The 19,188-nt window shown below is 43.4% G+C and overlaps 1 protein-coding gene across 1 annotated transcript in view; it reads right to left on the reverse strand.

Moving 5' to 3' along the window:
- EP300 (E1A binding protein p300) overlaps positions 1-19,188 on the reverse strand; it is a 63,983-nt gene that overhangs the window by 22,853 nt on the left and 21,942 nt on the right. The window contains exons 3-16 of the mRNA XM_048069898.2: positions 16,594-16,770; positions 13,925-14,186; positions 13,060-13,173; positions 11,979-12,215; positions 9,364-9,457; positions 8,492-8,626; positions 8,054-8,171; positions 7,503-7,677; positions 4,748-4,825; positions 3,875-3,984; positions 3,230-3,385; positions 1,753-2,193; positions 1,064-1,252; positions 367-523 (exon numbers count right to left, since the gene is read on the reverse strand). Coding sequence (XP_047925855.2) covers positions 367-523; positions 1,064-1,252; positions 1,753-2,193; positions 3,230-3,385; positions 3,875-3,984; positions 4,748-4,825; positions 7,503-7,677; positions 8,054-8,171; positions 8,492-8,626; positions 9,364-9,457; positions 11,979-12,215; positions 13,060-13,173; positions 13,925-14,186; positions 16,594-16,770 — 2,443 coding nt within the window. The remainder of the gene's footprint in view (positions 1-366; positions 524-1,063; positions 1,253-1,752; positions 2,194-3,229; positions 3,386-3,874; positions 3,985-4,747; positions 4,826-7,502; positions 7,678-8,053; positions 8,172-8,491; positions 8,627-9,363; positions 9,458-11,978; positions 12,216-13,059; positions 13,174-13,924; positions 14,187-16,593; positions 16,771-19,188) is intronic.

Here is a 19,188-nt window from a genome sequence, read left to right on the forward strand (position 1 = left end):
GGAAGATGTTTCAAGATAGGAAGACACTTAAATTTAAGAGCCAATTTTCATTTCAAATATGGCCCCTCTCTGATGTTACAGGAATTTACAGCAATAACTTGTCGAGACAATCTACAACAGAAGTCTCTCCAATCTCTGTTGTACGAACCATTTTACTAATACTTAATGTTTAATACTAAAGCCTTAAGAACTTGACCAAAGCCAATTACAAGTTGACATATTAGGCATTTTTGTCCAAGAGCCACAAAACCAATTCACATAAGCCTACTGATTACCACTGAAAAAAGCTCAGTCCCCATCTCCCCCAACCCCTTCTCAAGATTTCTCTAGGCAGACGAGTGAATTTCAGTCAGCGTTCCCACTTACTTTTTTTCTTAGACTGTCCTGCTGCTGGAGAAGACTGAGTAGCTGGAGTAGTAGGTCTTTCTTCCCCCTCTGGTATTTCAGTCTTCACTTCTGTTTTCTTCTCCTCTTGTTCCATTGGGTCTGGTTTACATTCTTCCACAACTGGTTCTACTTTAACCTGAAAATTAGATTATAGCCTGTCACAGCTGCCTGCAGAGTCATCCAGCCATGTTTTCTGTCCTTTAAATTTCTCCCCTATCTTGCCCACCAGTCTTCCCCAGGATTAAGGCTGTCTACTTTGTAGTCATAACCTGCCTAAAACTTCATCAGACAGGCAAGAACATATCTTTAAGCACTACTGTAGTAGCAGTGATAGACTGTTGAACAATTCTGAGCTGCAAGCAGACCCAGGGCATTCATCCTGCTCCTCACACAGGTCTGACGGTCTCTCCTGCACTGCAGTTGCCAGAAGGACACTGCTGGCAACCACACTCCTCACTGTCAGGTTGTCATGGACTAGTAAAGCAGCCTGTCATATACAACCACAAAACAGAGACCCTTCTTTAGGAAGAGGGAGGGGAGATGACAATCAAAAGAGCAGCAGCTGGTAGCATCCACAGCCCTCACTGAACTCTGGGAGGAATTGCTTTTATGGAGACGGAGCATCTAACAGCACTAGATGAAGATATTCTACCCAACAACAGACCAACAAACTCACTTCAGATTTCTCCTCCATTTGCAGCTCTGTTTGTTCTGGTTCCCCCTCATCTGTTTTAATATCCATTTTCACTTCCTGCAAAGGTGGCTGCTGCTGCTCTGGAGCAGTCTGCTGAGAGTTCACTTCTGTGCTGCTGGTGGATGGGGGGTTGGATACCTGCCCATCAATGCTTACAGCTGGTTGTGAAAGCTGAGGAGGAAAAAAATACACATTACAAATAGGCTTCTAGTGAACCTATTGTTTTTCCTTGCTCTAATCTACCTTTTGCCTATACTTTATTTCCACCAAGTTTAAATGCACTCTAGTACTTCTGCTTGACTAACCTGAAGTACATATTGCTACACAACTCCAGCTACAGAAAAACACAGACATGTGCACTGGAAGAACTAGCATATAGATAATATCATATTGTTCCTCACTGTACACCATCACTGTGTGTATGTAGATATAACTGAAGGTCTCATGCATGCTTCACAGCAAATTTCTAAATATGCCTGAAAAATACTTCTGCGGAAACACCAGGTGACCTATAGACTTGTCTTGAGGCAAAAATGTTACTTCCCAAATGCAATAACTTTTTTATATTAAGCCTCCCAAGAGCTACTTCTAGAGTCGCACAAAAAAATGAACATTAACTGAAGAACTAAACCTTACACTTGACCGTATGCACAATTAAAATAGTTCCTTACAGGTGTTGTGGGGTGCTGAGGCTGCAGCGGTGCTGTTGGTGTGGGAACAGACGCAGTCGTGCTCTGCTGCGACAAGGGCTGCTGCTGTTGCTCTGCAGAGGGGGTAACGGGAACTGGAGGCTGGACCTGTGGAGGCAGCTGTGCCTGCGGAGGTGTCGGAGTCTGCCTTTGAGCAGGGTGCATAGTTTGCGACTGCGGCCCAGGTGGCATCGCCTGAGGAGTAGGGGTGGGGGCAGTGGTTGGTGCTGCTGCTGCCTGCTGTTGCTGTGATCCCAAGCCTGGGGGCGTGTGGTGAGGTGTTGGGGTTCGACTAGGTACTGGAGAAGGAGAATTTCTGTGCATGGGAGGCTGTGGAAGAGGTGGGCAGTGAATGTGGCTCCCTTGAGAACCCGGAGCCATTGCAGGAGAATTCACAGGACAGGAAGAGCTGGTCATTTGTGCCTATGGGAAAACAAGTACACATTTGTTAAAACTTGAACAGAAAAGGAGAGAAGTTACTGTTAAATGGCAGCTTTCCCCCCGTTACTGGTGCCCTTTTTGAAGTGATAAACATTTTTTAGACTAGTTCAAGAGGAGAAATGGGCCATTTATTTTGCTCCGCATGAACATAGAACATAAAGCTGTTTTATAGTTTATTCAGCTCTAGAAGAGAAGTTTCAACTGAGCAACTAATACTCAAAATATCTTAAGAACGGAGCACCTACACTTCCAGTTCACAAAACATTTCTTTCTAAAAATGCAGATATGTACATCCTCAATAAGGGGCAATGCACCACAGTGGAAAAAAAGGATTCAAATATACTTAGTGTGCCCCCACCCCCAAGACTAGAAACTGAATTTATCATCAGAAGTACAGCTGTAACTGCACTGAGATTATAAATAAATGTATTGGTCAAGAAAAAAAAGCTGTCACTCCACAATAATCTTGCCTGCAAACTAGGAAGAACCATCAACGAGAAGCAAAATGACGTTCCCTACTTCTTCCTGGCCTGAAAGGTTCTTGCTGAAAATGGAGAGGGAAAGGACAGAAAGGAAACTGCTAGACTGTAAGTTCAGATCTTTAGTAGCGACAACCCTCCTGTTCCCCAAAGCCAACACCACACATTTGGTGGTCCTGGATGGACACGCCTTTATGTGACTTATTCTTTCAGCATCTCTTAATTTCTCAGGTTCTGCTGTTAAGCAAGAAATTCTTTACTATATGCTGAATAACAATTTCTTCCTTGCTCCAGAAAAACAAACTTAAAAATCCTGCCACTTAAAACTTAAACCTGAGAACAAGCCAGTAACATTTCACCCCTGCCATTACCAGCACTACAGCCAAGAAAATGCTGAGTCTCAATAAGTGAATTCAGTTGACTGTAACTCCAGCAGCATCTTAAGAAAAGAAGTTCTTCTCCGTTACTACAAACTTGAACGATTAAACCAGTATATGATAGAGCCCACTGACACCCACTTCCAAAAATCACAAGCTTACTTGAGAAACTGGTGTCTGATTGCCAGGCTGAGCCATAGGCATGCTCGCTGCATTCATTCCTGGAGAAGAAGCAGGGAACGGGTTCTGTTGCAGAAACTGATTCTGACCAGAAGGTTGGCCAACTCCTGGCTGTTGCATACGTGAAGGAAATCCCATCTGTTGGAAGAGAAAAAAACCCACTTCACACAACATGCATATACCTTTAACATTTTACAAAAAAACCATTTTTCTTGTTGCAGAAATGGATGCTTGCCACTTACATGTAGAATACAATATGGAAAACCTGCTATAGCTCCTTTCAAAAAACAAATTATGATCATTTCCCCTGTCGGCTAATGAACAGGATGCTGATTTCAGTCTGGAACCATGCCTTACGTTTGTTCCTTGTTTCAAGGGTTTGACAGCCTCCAAACCCACTTAAACTTAGTTTTCAGTGAATGGAATCACTTGTTTTTTTTAATCACCAAGATCTAAGGCTAACCACAGAGCAAGTAAATCTTTTAGTGACAATGCAAAAGAAGTGTCTACAGAACGCAGGAAGTGTTTGAATTTTATTCATTTTTCTTTCCCTTATTTAAGGGCAGCACAGCCAATGGCAGCAATCCTGCAAGCTCAGTGCCCTGGCCAAAGGAAGCGCGCACTGACCTGGTTCATGGCCCCAGCCTGGCTTAGCTGTCCAGGGTGCTGAAGAGGAGGGGTTTGCCGGGGTCCCATTGGCGACAGCTGCATGTTCATCTGGCCAAATTGATTCATTCCTGCGCATTTGTGCCAAAAAAACACTTATGAGCAAAGGCCTGAATTTTCATTCAGATACCATTCAAGATTCACAGAAGAAATGCTGTTAGTTTCTTCCCAGTTATTTTTTTTTAAATTAGTTTTCAAGCATGCAATACAGTAATGGAAATATCTCTGCCTATCGACCAATTACATTGAACAATTTTAAATATCAAGTGACAGTGACATAGATACCATACTCCTTCAGAACAGACTGGCTTTTTTTCCCCTGACAGACTTACTTCCACATATAGCTTCAGAAAGCTTGCGTTACCTTAATTATTAGAAATTCACTTCTTGAATTTCAGACTGTAAATCTTCACTTCCTTAAGTGCCTTTTATGTTGGCAACAATACTTCTCATACATATAACAGAGGTTGCACCCCTTCCTTTTGAGCAGTAATTCTCACCATCCTACCTCAGCTACGGACGCATCTTCATCTAAGCTGACTAGGCCCACCGTGTCTGACTGACCCCACCATCCTCTGTTCACACAAACAGAACTTTCAAAAGCATAAAGTTCTTCATTTAACAAAGCAAGCAGCTAACCATCAGCTCAAATTCCCAAGATCATGAAACACCATTATGCATGTATTATAAAGTATATGCATGTATCATAAAGTATAGAAATCTCTTTTCTTGGTCAAATAGAAAAAGAGCAGGTGAAACAAAGGCTGCAGCAAGAGCTGCCCAGCTGCAAGATTCCTTTACAATCACAGGAGCAAGTTTTCTTCCAGTATTTACCTGGCTGTGCCTGCATGCGGTTCATCATCTGGTTTGGCACATTGGCACGTATCAGCGTTGGGTCAGGAAGAGGACCATCTGGAAAAAAAGACATTGGAATAAGATTATGACATTTAGAGACCACCAGGTTTTATCCGCCGAACATGTTAATGAAAATTACACGCCAAAATCCACATATAAAAAACGCACAGCCACTGTCCAGTAATTCTAAGCACTCTTATTTTAAGAGTCCCTGAATTGTGGACCAAAAAACAGAAGCCTCCTTGAAAATATGAGCATATCCTATTGGGGAAAGTGTTCTGACTTAGAGACAGATTTTTGGAAATTGAGGACAAATATGAAGTATGTTGTCAAAGTACAATGAGAAACTCAGCAGCTCATGAGCATTCCAGACCACAAGAACTTCTACAGACCATTCTATGCCATTACTACACTTCTAGATTGAAAACACTCTGAGAACTATATGGTTCAAAGTACTTATCAAAGCTCTGAATTCTGAGAGCTACTGACATACGTGATAAACTGCCCTAATGTCACATCCGCTGCTGAAAGCCAGCCTTCTACAGAAGTTACAGCAAATAAATTCACAGTACTAATCTTAAAGGCCTCTCTTGCATCTTGATAATGCATCTCAGCATACCCAGTTCTGACTTCAAGCCTGGAAAGACCCAGGACTGGATTTACCCAGACACATTTATATTTAAAAGGAAGAAAGAACGTAGATTAAGCTTCTTGTAGCATAATGCTGAAACTACTGGATCATTATGTAGCGTTAGGAAAAAGAAAGGGAAGTTTTTTGCCTCTTCAGTTGCTAATTCCAATTTTGACCCTATCTTCTTAAGATAACTTATTAGTGTCGTTGACAGCTATACATCTGTTCCCATTAGATGCCTTAACTCATTTCTTAACTGTGAAGTAATTAAGAACAAACAGGACTGAAAAAATCAAGGAGAAAATCCTTCTGAGAAGAAAACTCCCAGGAGAGTCATGCAGGGGGCAAGTGCAGATCTCTATGAAGTACGTTTGCGGAGCTTTGCAGACCTGTTGCACTTAGTTTTAAGAAGGACTACTTCAGTCTTTAGAGCTGTCAGTCCAGAATCACAGACAAGTGTCCTGGTTCCAGTTCGGACAGAGTTAATTTTTCCTCATAGTAGCTGGTAGGGTGCTATGTTTTGGATTAGGATGAGAAGACTGCTGATAACATGCTGATGTTTTAATTGTTGCAGAGCAGTGTTTACACCAGGCCAAGGACTTTTCGGCTTCTCGCTCTGTCCTGCCAGCGGGCAGGCTGGGGGTGCAGCAGGAGCTGGGAGGGGACAGACCCAGGACAGCTGACCCAAACTGGCCAAAGGGGTATTCCATACCATCTGACGTCATGCTAAACAATATATAGGGGTGGCTGGCCGGGGTGGGGGGGCCGGCTGCTCGGGGATAGGCTGGGCATCGGTCAGCGGGTGGTGAGCAATTGCATTGTGCATCACTTGTTTCTTACACATTATTATTGTTAATACTATTATCATTATCACTATTATTATTATTATTGTTATTATTATATTCCTTATATTCCTTATATTATTATATTCCTGTCTTAATAAACTGTCTTTATCTCAACTCACCAGCTTCACTTTCCCGTTTCTCTCCCCCATCCCAGAGAGGGAGGGGGGAGGGTGAGCGAACGGCTGTGTGGTGTTTAGCTGCCAGCCGGGTTAAACCACAACAACAAGTCACCTTAAAGTAGATTTTGGTTGAAATATTTAAAAATATTAGTTCTCCTGTATAGTTAAATCACAGTATACAATGCCATTTTATTTAGAGAAATGTACAGATTAAAATCCTGTATGTTAATGATCTACGGGACTTAACTGGAAAAAATAGCGTCAGCAGATGTCCCTACCCATTTTTAAGGAGAAATATCACCTGCAAGAAATAGTTATGTGTTTACCTGTTACCCAAGCAAAAATACTAGATATCTGACAAAGCCTCATCACTTTCTAATGCTGTAAAGAGACACTGCACTGTTTAGCAGCATTATAGTTTTGATCATTAGCTCCTCTCCAAAAATCATTTTTCTTCTAATTATACAAATGCCTGGGTAGAAAGGAATCTAATAATAATCTGTTCAGCATTAGGAGGGTCAATTCAAGTAACAGAGCTACTGTGTAATGGAAGACAGCTACATGGGAAAAAAATTGGAATCCGGTTTTCACTGCACGCTGGAAATGCCATTTGTCCAAAATACAAATGTGGCATAGAACAAGCACTATCTAAACTTTCAAAGGCAAAAATATAAATAGGAGAAGCACTTCAATTATCAGACTCTGCTTAGCAACAACAGCAATAGTGATGATCATTTTAAACACCACACAACTAAGTATTATGAAAATATATTTATTCTGCAGTAAATGGGGTTATCTTCAAATCAATTACTTTTAGAGGTGAATGTGATGAGACTGAAGTTCTCCAGTGTTAAGAGTGCAACTTGGTCTCCATTCCCTCCAGCCTCAAAGCAAGTGTAAAAAAGGCTTAGAGTATTTCAATTTGCTCACAAGACTATAAGATTTTACATAACCTATGGTCATCAATTAATAGATGAGCAAGGCAAAGACTTGGCAAGTGTTTCTGAAGATGAGGGAGCTGAGTTTAACTTTGAGTAAGCCAGGTATCTGTGAAACAATGAGGGCAAAATGCTCAGTCTACCATAAAGACAGTACACAATCACACTGCACCAAGCAGTAAGTAGCCCAGCTGTTCTTACTTGCAGACATCCCTGGCTGAGGCTGTCCCATGTTGGGCCCTTGATTCATGGGAGCCTGTGGCATGCCCGGTGCATTTGGTATCATGTTTTGCTTCTGCAGCCTGGTTCTTCGCTTTTCCTCCAACTCCTTCTGAATCTTATAGATCTTCTCAGCTAGCAGGTGATAGTACTCTGCCTGCAGGGGAGGAATGCAAGTCAGGAAAGGAGAGGAGACATGCATTAAGTAAAGGCAGCAGGTCACAGTAATCAAAGTAATCAAAATAATTGGGGGGGGGGGGGGGGGGGGGGGAGGGGAGGAGAAGCTCTTCCTTTGCAGGTACTGCCAGGGAGCTGCCTTTGTGCTGCCTTCACAAGACCCCAACAACTCTCAAGCACAGCACACCACCACAGGTACTGCCCCAAGTCCCAGCACACCAGGCAGAAGCCAGCACCCCTGGCACATGCTCTTCCTCAGCCTGGGATACTTGTCTGTGCTTCCACTCCTCTTCTTCTCTAGTCACTGCCAAAGGGGATCAGAGATGTGCAAATGATGACAGAGGACAGCATCTCACCCTGCTATTTGCTGATTCATACATGTCGCCTTCCACCTTCCGAGCATACGCCACCAGATTCTCCATCCGCCGATCCTTCAGTGCTGCAGGGTCAGGAGTAGGAAATATGGCTTGGACTCTGAAGAAAAAAACACAAGCTATTAGGTTGTCTCCAAACCAGGGCCTCAGCACCAACCCGAAGTGATGGGAACACAAAGCAGCAAGCAAATCTTCCACCAGACTGAGGAACTGCCACCACTCCCAGCTCAACACTCACATCATGCTGATGGCCTGAGTACGGAGTGCAACACTTCCAGTACGACAGCCCTGGAGCAACACATGCAGCTCCACAAACAACAAGGAGAGCAGGAGCACCTCTGTCAGGCTTCTGCTTTCCCTTCTCACCAACTCTCACAAAACTCACACTCTGGCCCCTTAGTTTTGTTGCTAGCTACTCACAGTTTATGAACAAGATGATTTCGGAGATCCTGAGTAATGTCTTCATGCCACTGCTTTCGAATCCCAGTATTGGATGGTTGAGCTGTTGGCATAGCCCCCAAACTGGCAACGTTGGCGCTTTCACTCATCATGGAGCTTCAAAACAAAGTAAGAATTTGAGGGTGGAAGTCCAGCCCAAGCTTAGTCATCTTACAGTCATAGCCTCTTTTTGAATCATGTTAGGACAAAGTGCTAGTTCAGCCATTCCCTAATCAATGGACAAACTGTGCAGAAATAGCTGCACAGACACCAAAACAACGCATCCCTCTCAGGATTAAAGAGGACCATGAAACAGTACATGCTGTGCTACCCAAGGATTTTGAAAACTGGAACAAAACCTAGAAAATCCAGAGGGAGAGATAACAATCAATGGAATTTATCCCACTGTTTGTTCAAGAAGTGCCATGAGACTTAAGCACAAGGATCGCTTTTACACCTCAGCGAACAACTCACCCCTTACTCCCACTGTGGAGCAACAGCAAGTTCGTGGTATGCCATCCTAATCAGCAAACGCACCAGCGCTTCAGATCTGCCCAGATACTAATCCAGATAACATCCATAACCTCTATGGCCTAAGAAAGTCACTTTGCAAGCATTGAGTGCCCCAGTTAAAGTGGACACCAACACCTCTAGAAAGGATAAGAACTGAGATATCCCAACTACACGGCTTCCTTGCCGATTGTCCTTAGCAGCAAGGATCAGCTCAGCCCCTCGCAGCATAGGCGTGCAAACCCTTACACACACTCCCATCACCTTCATCTCATTTACTACAGGCAGTCATCAGTGTTTGCAGCTGAACAAAACACTGGGTTGCAAAGAATTACACAACTTACTTCTGGGAATTCATGGTTGAATGCAACATCGAGTCAGGCAGCAGGCTGGGGGTTTGAACCCCTACTCCTCCATTCACTCCCATTGGATTTGCACCTAGAGAACATAAGTATTAAACAACCAGCTTAGTTACTAAGCAAGAACAGCAATTGCTCAGCAATAACAAGGGTCTAGACTTTCAAGTACTTGATTTTTGTGGAAGGAGTTTAATTACTCTCTGCTCTCTTTACCACTTCTCCCTTCCTTTTACCAAATTAAAGTCTGAGGCACAACCCTGGTGACCTCCAAGTGAAGCACCATGCAGTATTACTCTTCTGCACGCCTTCCTGAACTTCTCAAACAAGCCATTTACATTTGCTGCCAATGTTACGTACCCAAGTCCTTTCCTGTGACCCTCTAAAGGTCCAGCATTACAAACCAATTCTGTTGTTTGCTTAGAAGTTTTTTCTGTGATTCAGAGGCTTAGGATAGATATTCAAAGGCTTTGAAAACAAAGCATCAGCTACAACTACATCTGGCTAGATCCCCTCTCACTCATTCCACACTCAGGGAAGCTAACTCCAGCGTTTGTGCTAAAAAGGAGGAAAATCTGACAAACCTCTGCAGGAAAAAGCACTAGTAATTCATGTACCAACATCTCATTTTCTGCATCGCAGCAGATCTCAAGCACCTTAAAAAGTGCCTACACCCTACAGTTAAGACTCAAATAACGATGAAAAATACAGAGTATATCTGCCCAGAACTTCTGAATAGATCACTTTGTGAAGCTGAGTAACACGAAACCCCTTTACCAGGCTTTACATGTATTTAAGACATCTGAATCCTACAGAATTTGTACTTCAAGCAGAATTAGACACTGTGTACAAGACAAATCCACTGATACTAACTTTAGCAAGTCCAATATACACCTCTAATATCGCAGTCAACTGTTTAGCAGCCTCTTCATACAGCTCTCTGCAGCCCACCCCCAGCCTAATCACTTTTATCCTTCACAAATTTAGCCATCTGAGAACAAGTTGGTACAGAAGACAACTGTAAACCTCTGCCTCACCTCTCCCTTTTCCACTGCCTGAACCAATTTATTTAATCTTTGTAGGACTGCATCTCTTCAAAAGCAGAGTCCTCACTAAATCCTGATCTTTCTTCTAAACTAGTTGGCATGCAGTCAGTCCACAAGCTGATGATTCCTACCTCAGCCGTTCTAATTTCCACTCCTAATAATGAAACAAGTCAAATGTCCACATTCTCCATGGTTGTACTTTCTCCATTAAGCTCCAGTTCTTCACTCTCCAAGAACTTTTCAACCCTGTCTCTTTAGTTGTTTTTTTTGTTTTGTTTTGTTTTTTAAATCAGTACTACAAGAAATGCCCAATTAAGAAGGCACAGGCCAAATTGTCTCTTTTTTTTTTTTAAAAGAAACGAAGCATAGAACCATTTCACTTCAAAAAAATGATAACATTTCTTTCAAACTCCTAAGCCCCTTGCTATAACATTTTGGACCTTCTAGAAATTCATTCATTTGTAAAGCATTAATGTACAGCAGAAAGTCATATCTCATCTACCTGTTTTAAGACCAGGCTCTCTCCTTTTACACTGAAGGCAAAGTTGCAGCAGTATACAAGCTACGTGTGACCTATGAGGATCGGTCATTTCATTAACTTTGCCTAGGAGTCTTTCCCTGAGTAACTCAGGAGTACGATGCTCTTTTGTGCAGAAACAGCACATCAAAACTGCAGCCTGCAACCAGCTGCTTACTTTCCTTGGCAATCTCTCAGTCCTTCCCACTGGCAATCCTGTGCTAATGCAGCACTCACTCCATTCAAGAGTTTGTCACAGAGCATATAGGCTGGAGCACTACAATCCCATACAAGCATGGGTTAAATGCCTACCAGCCCATCTTTCCACTTTTCAATTAAAAATCAGCGCTGCTTAAGCAACTCAAGCTAAGAGCTGAGGGTGAAAAAAATTCCTGTGATGTAATCTCAAACTATCAGCATCGGATTCGATGATTAAGGGTTACTTGATTGGACACCAATGACAGCCAGGGTACAATTAAACTTCTCATGTCGTCTTCTGTGATTTTGCAATAAGCCACACAGCTTACAGTTACATGAGTCCACAAGACAAGACTCAGAGAGCTGGTCTGTTCATACTACTTCACATATTTTTAAAACAAGCATTACACATCTGAGATACAACTCTCAAATGCTACAGTCTGAGTGACAAGGGAAGAATGTTTAAACACAAGCATTCTGATGTGTGCATTTCCAATTAAAAACTCCCAAACCTCCTGAAACTGGCAAAACAGTACCATTATAAAGCTAAAAAACAATATTAAATAAAGGTATTTTGAAACTGTGTGATTTTGAAAATCACTCTCCCCCAAAATATTTTTTCCCCCAAAGAAAACAATTTTCACAGAAAACTTCTTTTGCAAGGGAAGGCATTTGGGTCCTCTAATGTTTCCTGTTCCACTGAGCAGCTTGATAGCTCAGGTCTAAAATAATGTAAAGGTATAACTTTTGCAAGTTAATTATCTGTATTCAGGTAAGAACATATCAGATATAGTACAGGAAAGTTGCCTGTAGCTTGTGTTTTAACTGACAGATCTACTTACTTATGGGATTCATAGGGCGCAGGCCCTGGGGTGACTGTCCTTGTTGCTGATTCTTCACTTGAGCCTGAGACTGTGTCTGCATCTGGTTCCCTTGATAGGTCAGTCCAAGGGCTGCGTAGGCTCTCTCGATGGAGCTGGGGTCTATCTGACTGGTAGTGCTTATGCTGGGCGTTGTCTGCTGCCCCACACCAACCGAGCCAGTATTTGCAAGTCCTACGGCAGCTCCGCCCAGCAGCGCTAGAAGAAACATGCCAAAAGTTAGTAAAGACAACAGAAGGCAGCCAAAGAGATCCATAAAAACAGGGAAAAAATGATGACTGGCTATTCAAAAGCAACACCACCTTCTAGGACTACGCAGATAAGAGGCCAGGTTTGGAAAAGCTGTCATGAAACAGAGACAAATTTTGACCCAACCAGTCATTCCAGGAATATGCTGTTCTCCCTTTGAGCTGCTGAGAAATCCCACACTGAGTATTTAGGCCAACTGTTTGCTCAAAACTGAGAACAGAGGCACCTAGGTCACAGAGGTTAAAGGCAGCAAGGTACAGATTTTCAGTAGCTACTGTCACGTTTTTTCATTTTATCATTTTCTTAAAACACGAAACATCCCAGCTCACAGTGGTCATGAGAAGAGCACAAAGTGTACGCTAAGAAGCATGAAAAAGCATACAGATACCATGATGACAGAAATCTTGCAGATTTTGGCAGGAAGACCCATAGGGACACAAAGGGGAGGTGGGAAAGAAACATGACACAATCAGAGGATGAAGACAGAACAAAGACCATCAGGGCTGAAATGGTACAGTCGTCTCTGCATGTGCATGTCTGTCTCCCGAAGCTCATCAGCTCAAAGACGTGGTGGAGAAAATCCAATAGATTTTGATTTGGAAATTAGAAGTCTTCCACAAACACTAGCTATCAGAGACAGAAAAACATTTTGCCACTCTAAAGCAAGAAGAAAATCCTATTACATATGCCCAGGTTCAAGAGCATCACCATTACCGCCTGGGTGCAACCAAGTTCAACTCCTAACATAAATTTTATGGTTTATCCAATATGCAGAAATTTGTAGTAGACTTACATTGTTGGTTTCTTTTGTCCCCAGCATTTTTGAGAGGCAAACATACAGGACAGTCATGTCTCGTACAGTTCTTCCAGTGCGAGATGATTTGTCGGGAAGACGCGCAGTGTGCCACTGAGGAAGGGAAGGGAAAGGAAAACCTTTACAAACTACTGCCAGCATCTGCACACGGTCGATACAATCTGGGTAGGGAGCAACTACTTCTCTTGGGCCACATCTATATTGCAGTTCAGTAAAGGATTACTTTAAATAGTTCGGTACTAACTAGCCCTGAAAATGTAGCTAGACTCCTTCCAACACTATTAGCTCAATTAAAGCTTGCTTCGAAGCTCCACGTTATGCATCCAAGCCTAGCTCAGAGGATAACACCATGCACATCACGGACTGGACAGATGGAATCAAGCAATTACGATGCCAGCCACTGGCACAACCCAGATGAGGGAGGGTAACAACAAGATAGCACACATTTTCTTTGGCTACTAGGGTAGACTTAAGAGTTCATCGGTGCCAGAAGCAGCTGAACTCCTGGCTAGCTACTGCTTGAGATTTCTCCCTTCCGTTTAGAGGAAACAGACTCCTGCTAGCAGATTGCTCCTTTGCGTCCGCCCTTATCAGAAGGCAGCATCCAAAAGGTCTACCAGTGAGTTACAAAGCTCAGCAAAACATCTTAATTCATTTCTTTGCGTTATCTTACCTTAACCTGCCTGAACTTTAAGACTCAGAAGTTTATCATACGCATTCCTAAGGGGACAGACAGCTTAAAAAATAGAAAATCAATTTCCCAAGCTGCTCACTTGTTCTCTCTTACTAGGAGCCTTTGCGGTCTTGCAAAGGTTGACATCTACATAATCATTCCTTCACTTACCCTGGCAGGATTTGCCAGCCTGACAATGTGTCATGTGGTTCAGGACATTCTTCATGGTTCGGCAATGAGGGAGGTTGCACTGTCGCACCTCACCGTTGGCCTGCTCTCGCCGCTGACACTTGTGAGCATGTAAAAGGAGAACTAATTGCTGCTGGATGAGCTTGCGTTTTTCCGGATCCGCTGTTGGGGCTCCAGACCCCATTCCTTGTGAAGCTGCTGGCCCCATCCCAGCTTGCTGAACTTGGGGTGCCTGTTGCTGGCCCTGGAGGAGGCAGAAAAGAAATGCCCAGAAGTAAATCTATTTAAGAATCATCTATTTAACATGTGAGCACCCCAAAAAAATCTATGAAGAATCACTACACTGTGTAACCAAGGGAATACCCCATCTGCAGCTCTGGATGACCCATTTTAAACAACCCCTCAACAACAGTGCTGGCAGCACTTCTCTTGCCAACCACAAAGTCTTCCCCACACCACACCCTCCTATTTCTAGCTCTCGCCTTATCAAGGACCAGCAGAATTTAACTTTGCACATGCTCACAAGTTAATTTGTGGTGCTAGTTCAACCAGAAAAATATTAACAGCACTTAGACCTCAGATGATCATCTCATTTTAGAGACTAGAAAACTGTATCCCCAATTCTTGCATTAGCGGAAGAAAACACCTTTTAGAATGGATAGTTTTTCCCCTGCTGTGGGACTCCTAGAAAAGGATAACGAAGGGGAAGTTTGGGAACCTTTTGCCATTAGGAAACTTGCACATACACATTCAGAGAAAGCATCTGCTAGTCTGTGCAGGAGAAGCAGCACAACTTCAGCATAATGCAGGCCAGAGAAGTAATGTCAAGTATGGCAACACCCACTACTTCTTCCATAGTTCTGTTTATGTCTTTAGACTTTTGTGCTTCTTCCAGGTGAAATGTGAGAAGCACTCACAAAGAAGAGGGGCTCAGGGACTCTGTGTTGCTTGTCTCACTTCAGTTCAACAGCCTTCTGTTCCTAATGGACTCTTCACATACAGAGGGTTTTAGGGAATGTTTCTGAAGATTTCCTTTTTCGTTTGTTTTTTAGAGCTCGACTACCTGCATAATGGTTTTAAATTAAAAAGGGGTACATGTAACTGAGACATTAGGAAGAAGTTATTTACTCAGAAGGTGGTGAGGCACTGGCACAGGTTGCCCAGAGAAGCCGTGGATGCCCCATCCCTCAAGGTGCTCAAGGCCAGGCTGGATGGGGATTCGGGCAACCTGGTCTGGTGGGAGGTATCCCGGCCCATGGCAGGGGGTGGAACCAGGTAGTGTTTAAGGCCCCTTCCAGCCCAAACCATTCTGTGATTCGATGATTCCTAAACCCCAGTTCTTCCATAGCTCTTCAATACCTACATTAACCTTCCATTTTACAAGGAGACTTTACCAGCCACTCAGTCCCCTCATGGTTCTTCTATGCTCCAGTATAACTCTAACTGCCTTTTTTGCAATTTTAGTCTTTTTTGCCCAAATGACAACTGAGATAGCAAGCACTTTTCATTCCTAGGCCAAACAGGGAAGTAACTCAACTCCAAGAGTTATACACTCTGCGCCGAATGCCAGTTTGACAGCTGAGATACTGATCAGCAAGTTCTGGCTGCTTCTTTATTGGTTCATACACCAATGGGTTGCGTTAGGATTCTAGTGTTTCATACTCAACTTTAAAAAAAGCAAACATTAAATTGAACTAGAGAGCTCAACCTCAAGAGTTCTAAGGCACAAAAGTTACCTTAAAGTGTTTTTTTTAGCCAAGTTACTAAGATCAAGAGACTGAACCCCAAGGAAGCGGAAAAGACAATGTAAAATTTGAAGCAGTGAGAAACACAAGCTATACTCACAAGAGCGATTTTGTTTCACAAACAAGAATATATATGCAAGAAAAAAACAGTAAGACAATGTTGTATGCCTTCCCCCAATCAATTTAAACTTTCAGAATAATAAGGCAAACACGTTCAGCTGTTGCTCTCCTAGAACATTAGGCACTAGTGCTAAACTCAAGCCAGGGAGTCTAATGTTAGTGCTTGTAAACTCGTAAAATTTATAAAAGCTTGGGTCATCCACTCTGCCCACCACTCACCTCCCCCTTCTTCGTGCCCTGCTGCTGTAACAGTGCTGGAGGGACAGGGGGAGTGACAGGGCTACTATGGCAACATCAGGAGCATTGCACGTGTTCGTGTAAGAGCACAAGAACCCAAACAACTGGGGCTTTCTAAGCACTATCACACGTAATATGTTTAAGAGCTGCTTTTCTCTCCCAAAAGCATCAGAGAGTACTAGCAGGAAAACAACCCTCACGGTGAATTCACACTGAGAAGAGACCCAGGGAACCAACGCCAAGAGCAGGGATGGGACCTGAGAGCAAAGGTCACTTTGGATAAGGAGCTCCTTTTCATTTCCTCTGCTAACAGGGTTTGAAGGGTGAAGAGCAGATGTGCAGCTTATCAACAGAGAGAGCAACAGCCCAGCCCTCTTCTCCACACCAGTCCTTTCAGGAGTTGAAGTGCATTGCACGTTGACTCAGAGCATGAATTCGCACTGGGTATGACAGCTGCAAGACCTTTAACAGGGCAGCATCTGAGCACTGCACACTGCTCCACTTTGGTCTGCTACAACATTTGCTGGAGACAGTCTTCGTTCTACTTACCATGTTCGGCATTCCTGCCCCAGGAACTGGCTTCTTGTCCATTGGAAACTGCGGTAGGCTATTTTGCAGTCCGGCTTTATTCTGCATCTGAGGTCCAAGACTACTGGCTCCAATCTGCTGCCCAGTATTCTGACTGTATGGCTGACCATAAGGACTGGGATTGCTCATCATTCCCATCTAGGGATTAAAATCAAGATGTTCAAGTAAGATAATGTAGTTCACAACTCAAAAGGCAAATGAACACTTCAGAGAAGCAAGAATGATCAAAGCCATGAAACAACTGCAACGCAATACTGATCCACATGCTTCCCTTGTTCCCTTCTTGTGCACGTATCCACATCCACCACATATTAACTCCTCTACCTCAGGGATCCTATAAACAGAGTAAGATCAATTTATCAACTTTGACGTCAAGTCTGGTCAGAACTGGCCTGATTCTTTCTTTACTATTAAGATTTTATTTAATGGATTTCTCATTCCAGCTTTCTCAATCACAAATCTGCACCATGGACTACGTAACTCAAGTCTGGAAGAATTCTTCTGCTCCCTTCATCTGTGTACAGTCCACAAGGGGACAAATGCCCCCTTCATACCTATCAGCAAGGCTTATCCCAAATACCTCCTACCCAACTGTCAGCACTCCCACAGCTCCCCTCCATAGGGCTGCAATAATGCACACCTGCATGTGCAGCACACCACAGTTTCAATTCAAGAATACAAGCACAGGTAACCCCACGATCACGCAGTCACAGGATCTTGTTTGCAGTGAGCAGTGCTCAAGGTGAAAGGAGATGGCAGGAAGGAACGCTGCTAACCAAATGAAGCTATTGAACCATTCATCTATAGGGGAAGTAGATTCGTGTTTCATATGAGCTATATGTTGCTTTCTGCACTGTGCCTCCCCTCTTTGCATATTCAACAGTTTTAGCCTACCAGAATCTATGGTTTAGTGCCTTGGAGCGCTCCAGAATCCGAAGAACAGTTAGGATCTATCAACCTTGCCAATGAAGTTGTTTCTTTAACTTTTTCCATTCGATTCCTATCTATTTTTTATGGAAAATTTGGCCTTCTAAGACCAAAACAACTAGCGATAGAGGACCAGGAGTATTTGAGATTTTTGTTAAGATTACCATGCTCTCACCATTACTCAGTCAGGATCCTCAAAGAGCCATAACTCACAAAAATAAAGCCCAAAAATACTTGAAAGAAATGTACGTTTCAGTTCAGATTAGCATTTGACTCAATGTTCAGTCTATTTGACACTTTTTGGTTGAAGTTTGGGCATTTTCTTGGATCCGAAGAAGTATACACAAGCTCCTAACGCAGGTTTCTTTCCTATCACTCCTCTATTTGCTCTCAGATGCTCTTCCTGTAGCGGAAGCACCCTGGTTCTGCTCCTCACCAAGCCTCTCCAATGTACACAGAAAAGTAATCCGTAAGTCCAGAGATTACTTGCGATTAGCCAGAAGTTTTCCTTCCGCAGGTTGTAACTTCTGCCAATCCTTTACAACGGCCTTCAACTTGCATTTACGAATAAAGCAGGATCAAACCTATGCTACAGGGAACAGGGCACAAACCTCACTGAAAATCCTGCCACTTTAGATATCTAAGTGAATTTCCTTGAGGACAACCCCCCTCTTGCCCCACAAGCGATAACCACGATTACACAGCAGTAATTCACTGGAGAGTAATGAAAAAAGCCCCTACGTGTGGCAGACGAATTGCACAATGAGGAGGAAGAACTGAAAACACTTCCTTTGTCTTGTTCGGCACTGCCACCGTCATGTCTCCACTACGATGAATACACACATGGACATCAGTCATGCAGCTGCTGCCAGAAATGAGGCAGTTAAGAAGACTTCAGCCCTTCCTGCCTCCCCCCAGAAGACCAGTAAGGGCTCTCTTCCATGCAAGTTGGATGGAGAAGAAAAATGTTGAGAGCCAAACGCACTGGTAACTTTGGGGACACTTTCCCCACTGTCACTCCTGCCTCTAATTGACCAACAGGTTCAAGAGTCAGTGGAGGACTGACAGTGGGAATTCCTTCCTTAGGAAAACAAGGGGGGGGGTTCCTGGAAAGACAGCCTGATCCCTTTGGTTCCAGATCTGGAACGTCTCAAAGAATGGACATTTCTAAGCAAAGTTTTTAGTTAATTGAATTCATGTTCATAGTTAGCTCTTCCCAGCCTTGAAGAAAACTAACCAGCCAATTCAGATTTGAAGGTTGAAAGGCACATTTTTACACCCTGATGCCACAGGGGAGAAAAAAAGAAATCAATATGCTCATCCTCATTCAGCAAGCTGGGACTTACATTGATACCCAAGCACTCAGAACAAGCATGGCCTGATGAGCCAGCTCTGTCCTGACAACAGGAGTAAGACAAACCTGGACTTACGAGCGCACCTTTGCTATGTCACTGGCAAGCAGAGCTTTCTGATGAAACACAGGGACGAGGTTTGACCATGCCAGTCAACCTTTGTACCCGCAGTACGGCTGGACACAAGCTTTAGGCGAAGCACCTGGCTTTTTCAAACGTGCTGCTCAGGCTGACACAGCACAAAGACCTCTGATGCTTTCTCAAGCGTGAGCTGAGC

The sequence above is a fragment of the Anser cygnoides genome, chromosome 1 (genome assembly GCF_040182565.1).
Source record: "Anser cygnoides isolate HZ-2024a breed goose chromosome 1, Taihu_goose_T2T_genome, whole genome shotgun sequence".
In the NCBI taxonomy this organism is placed as follows: Eukaryota; Metazoa; Chordata; class Aves; order Anseriformes; family Anatidae; genus Anser; species Anser cygnoides.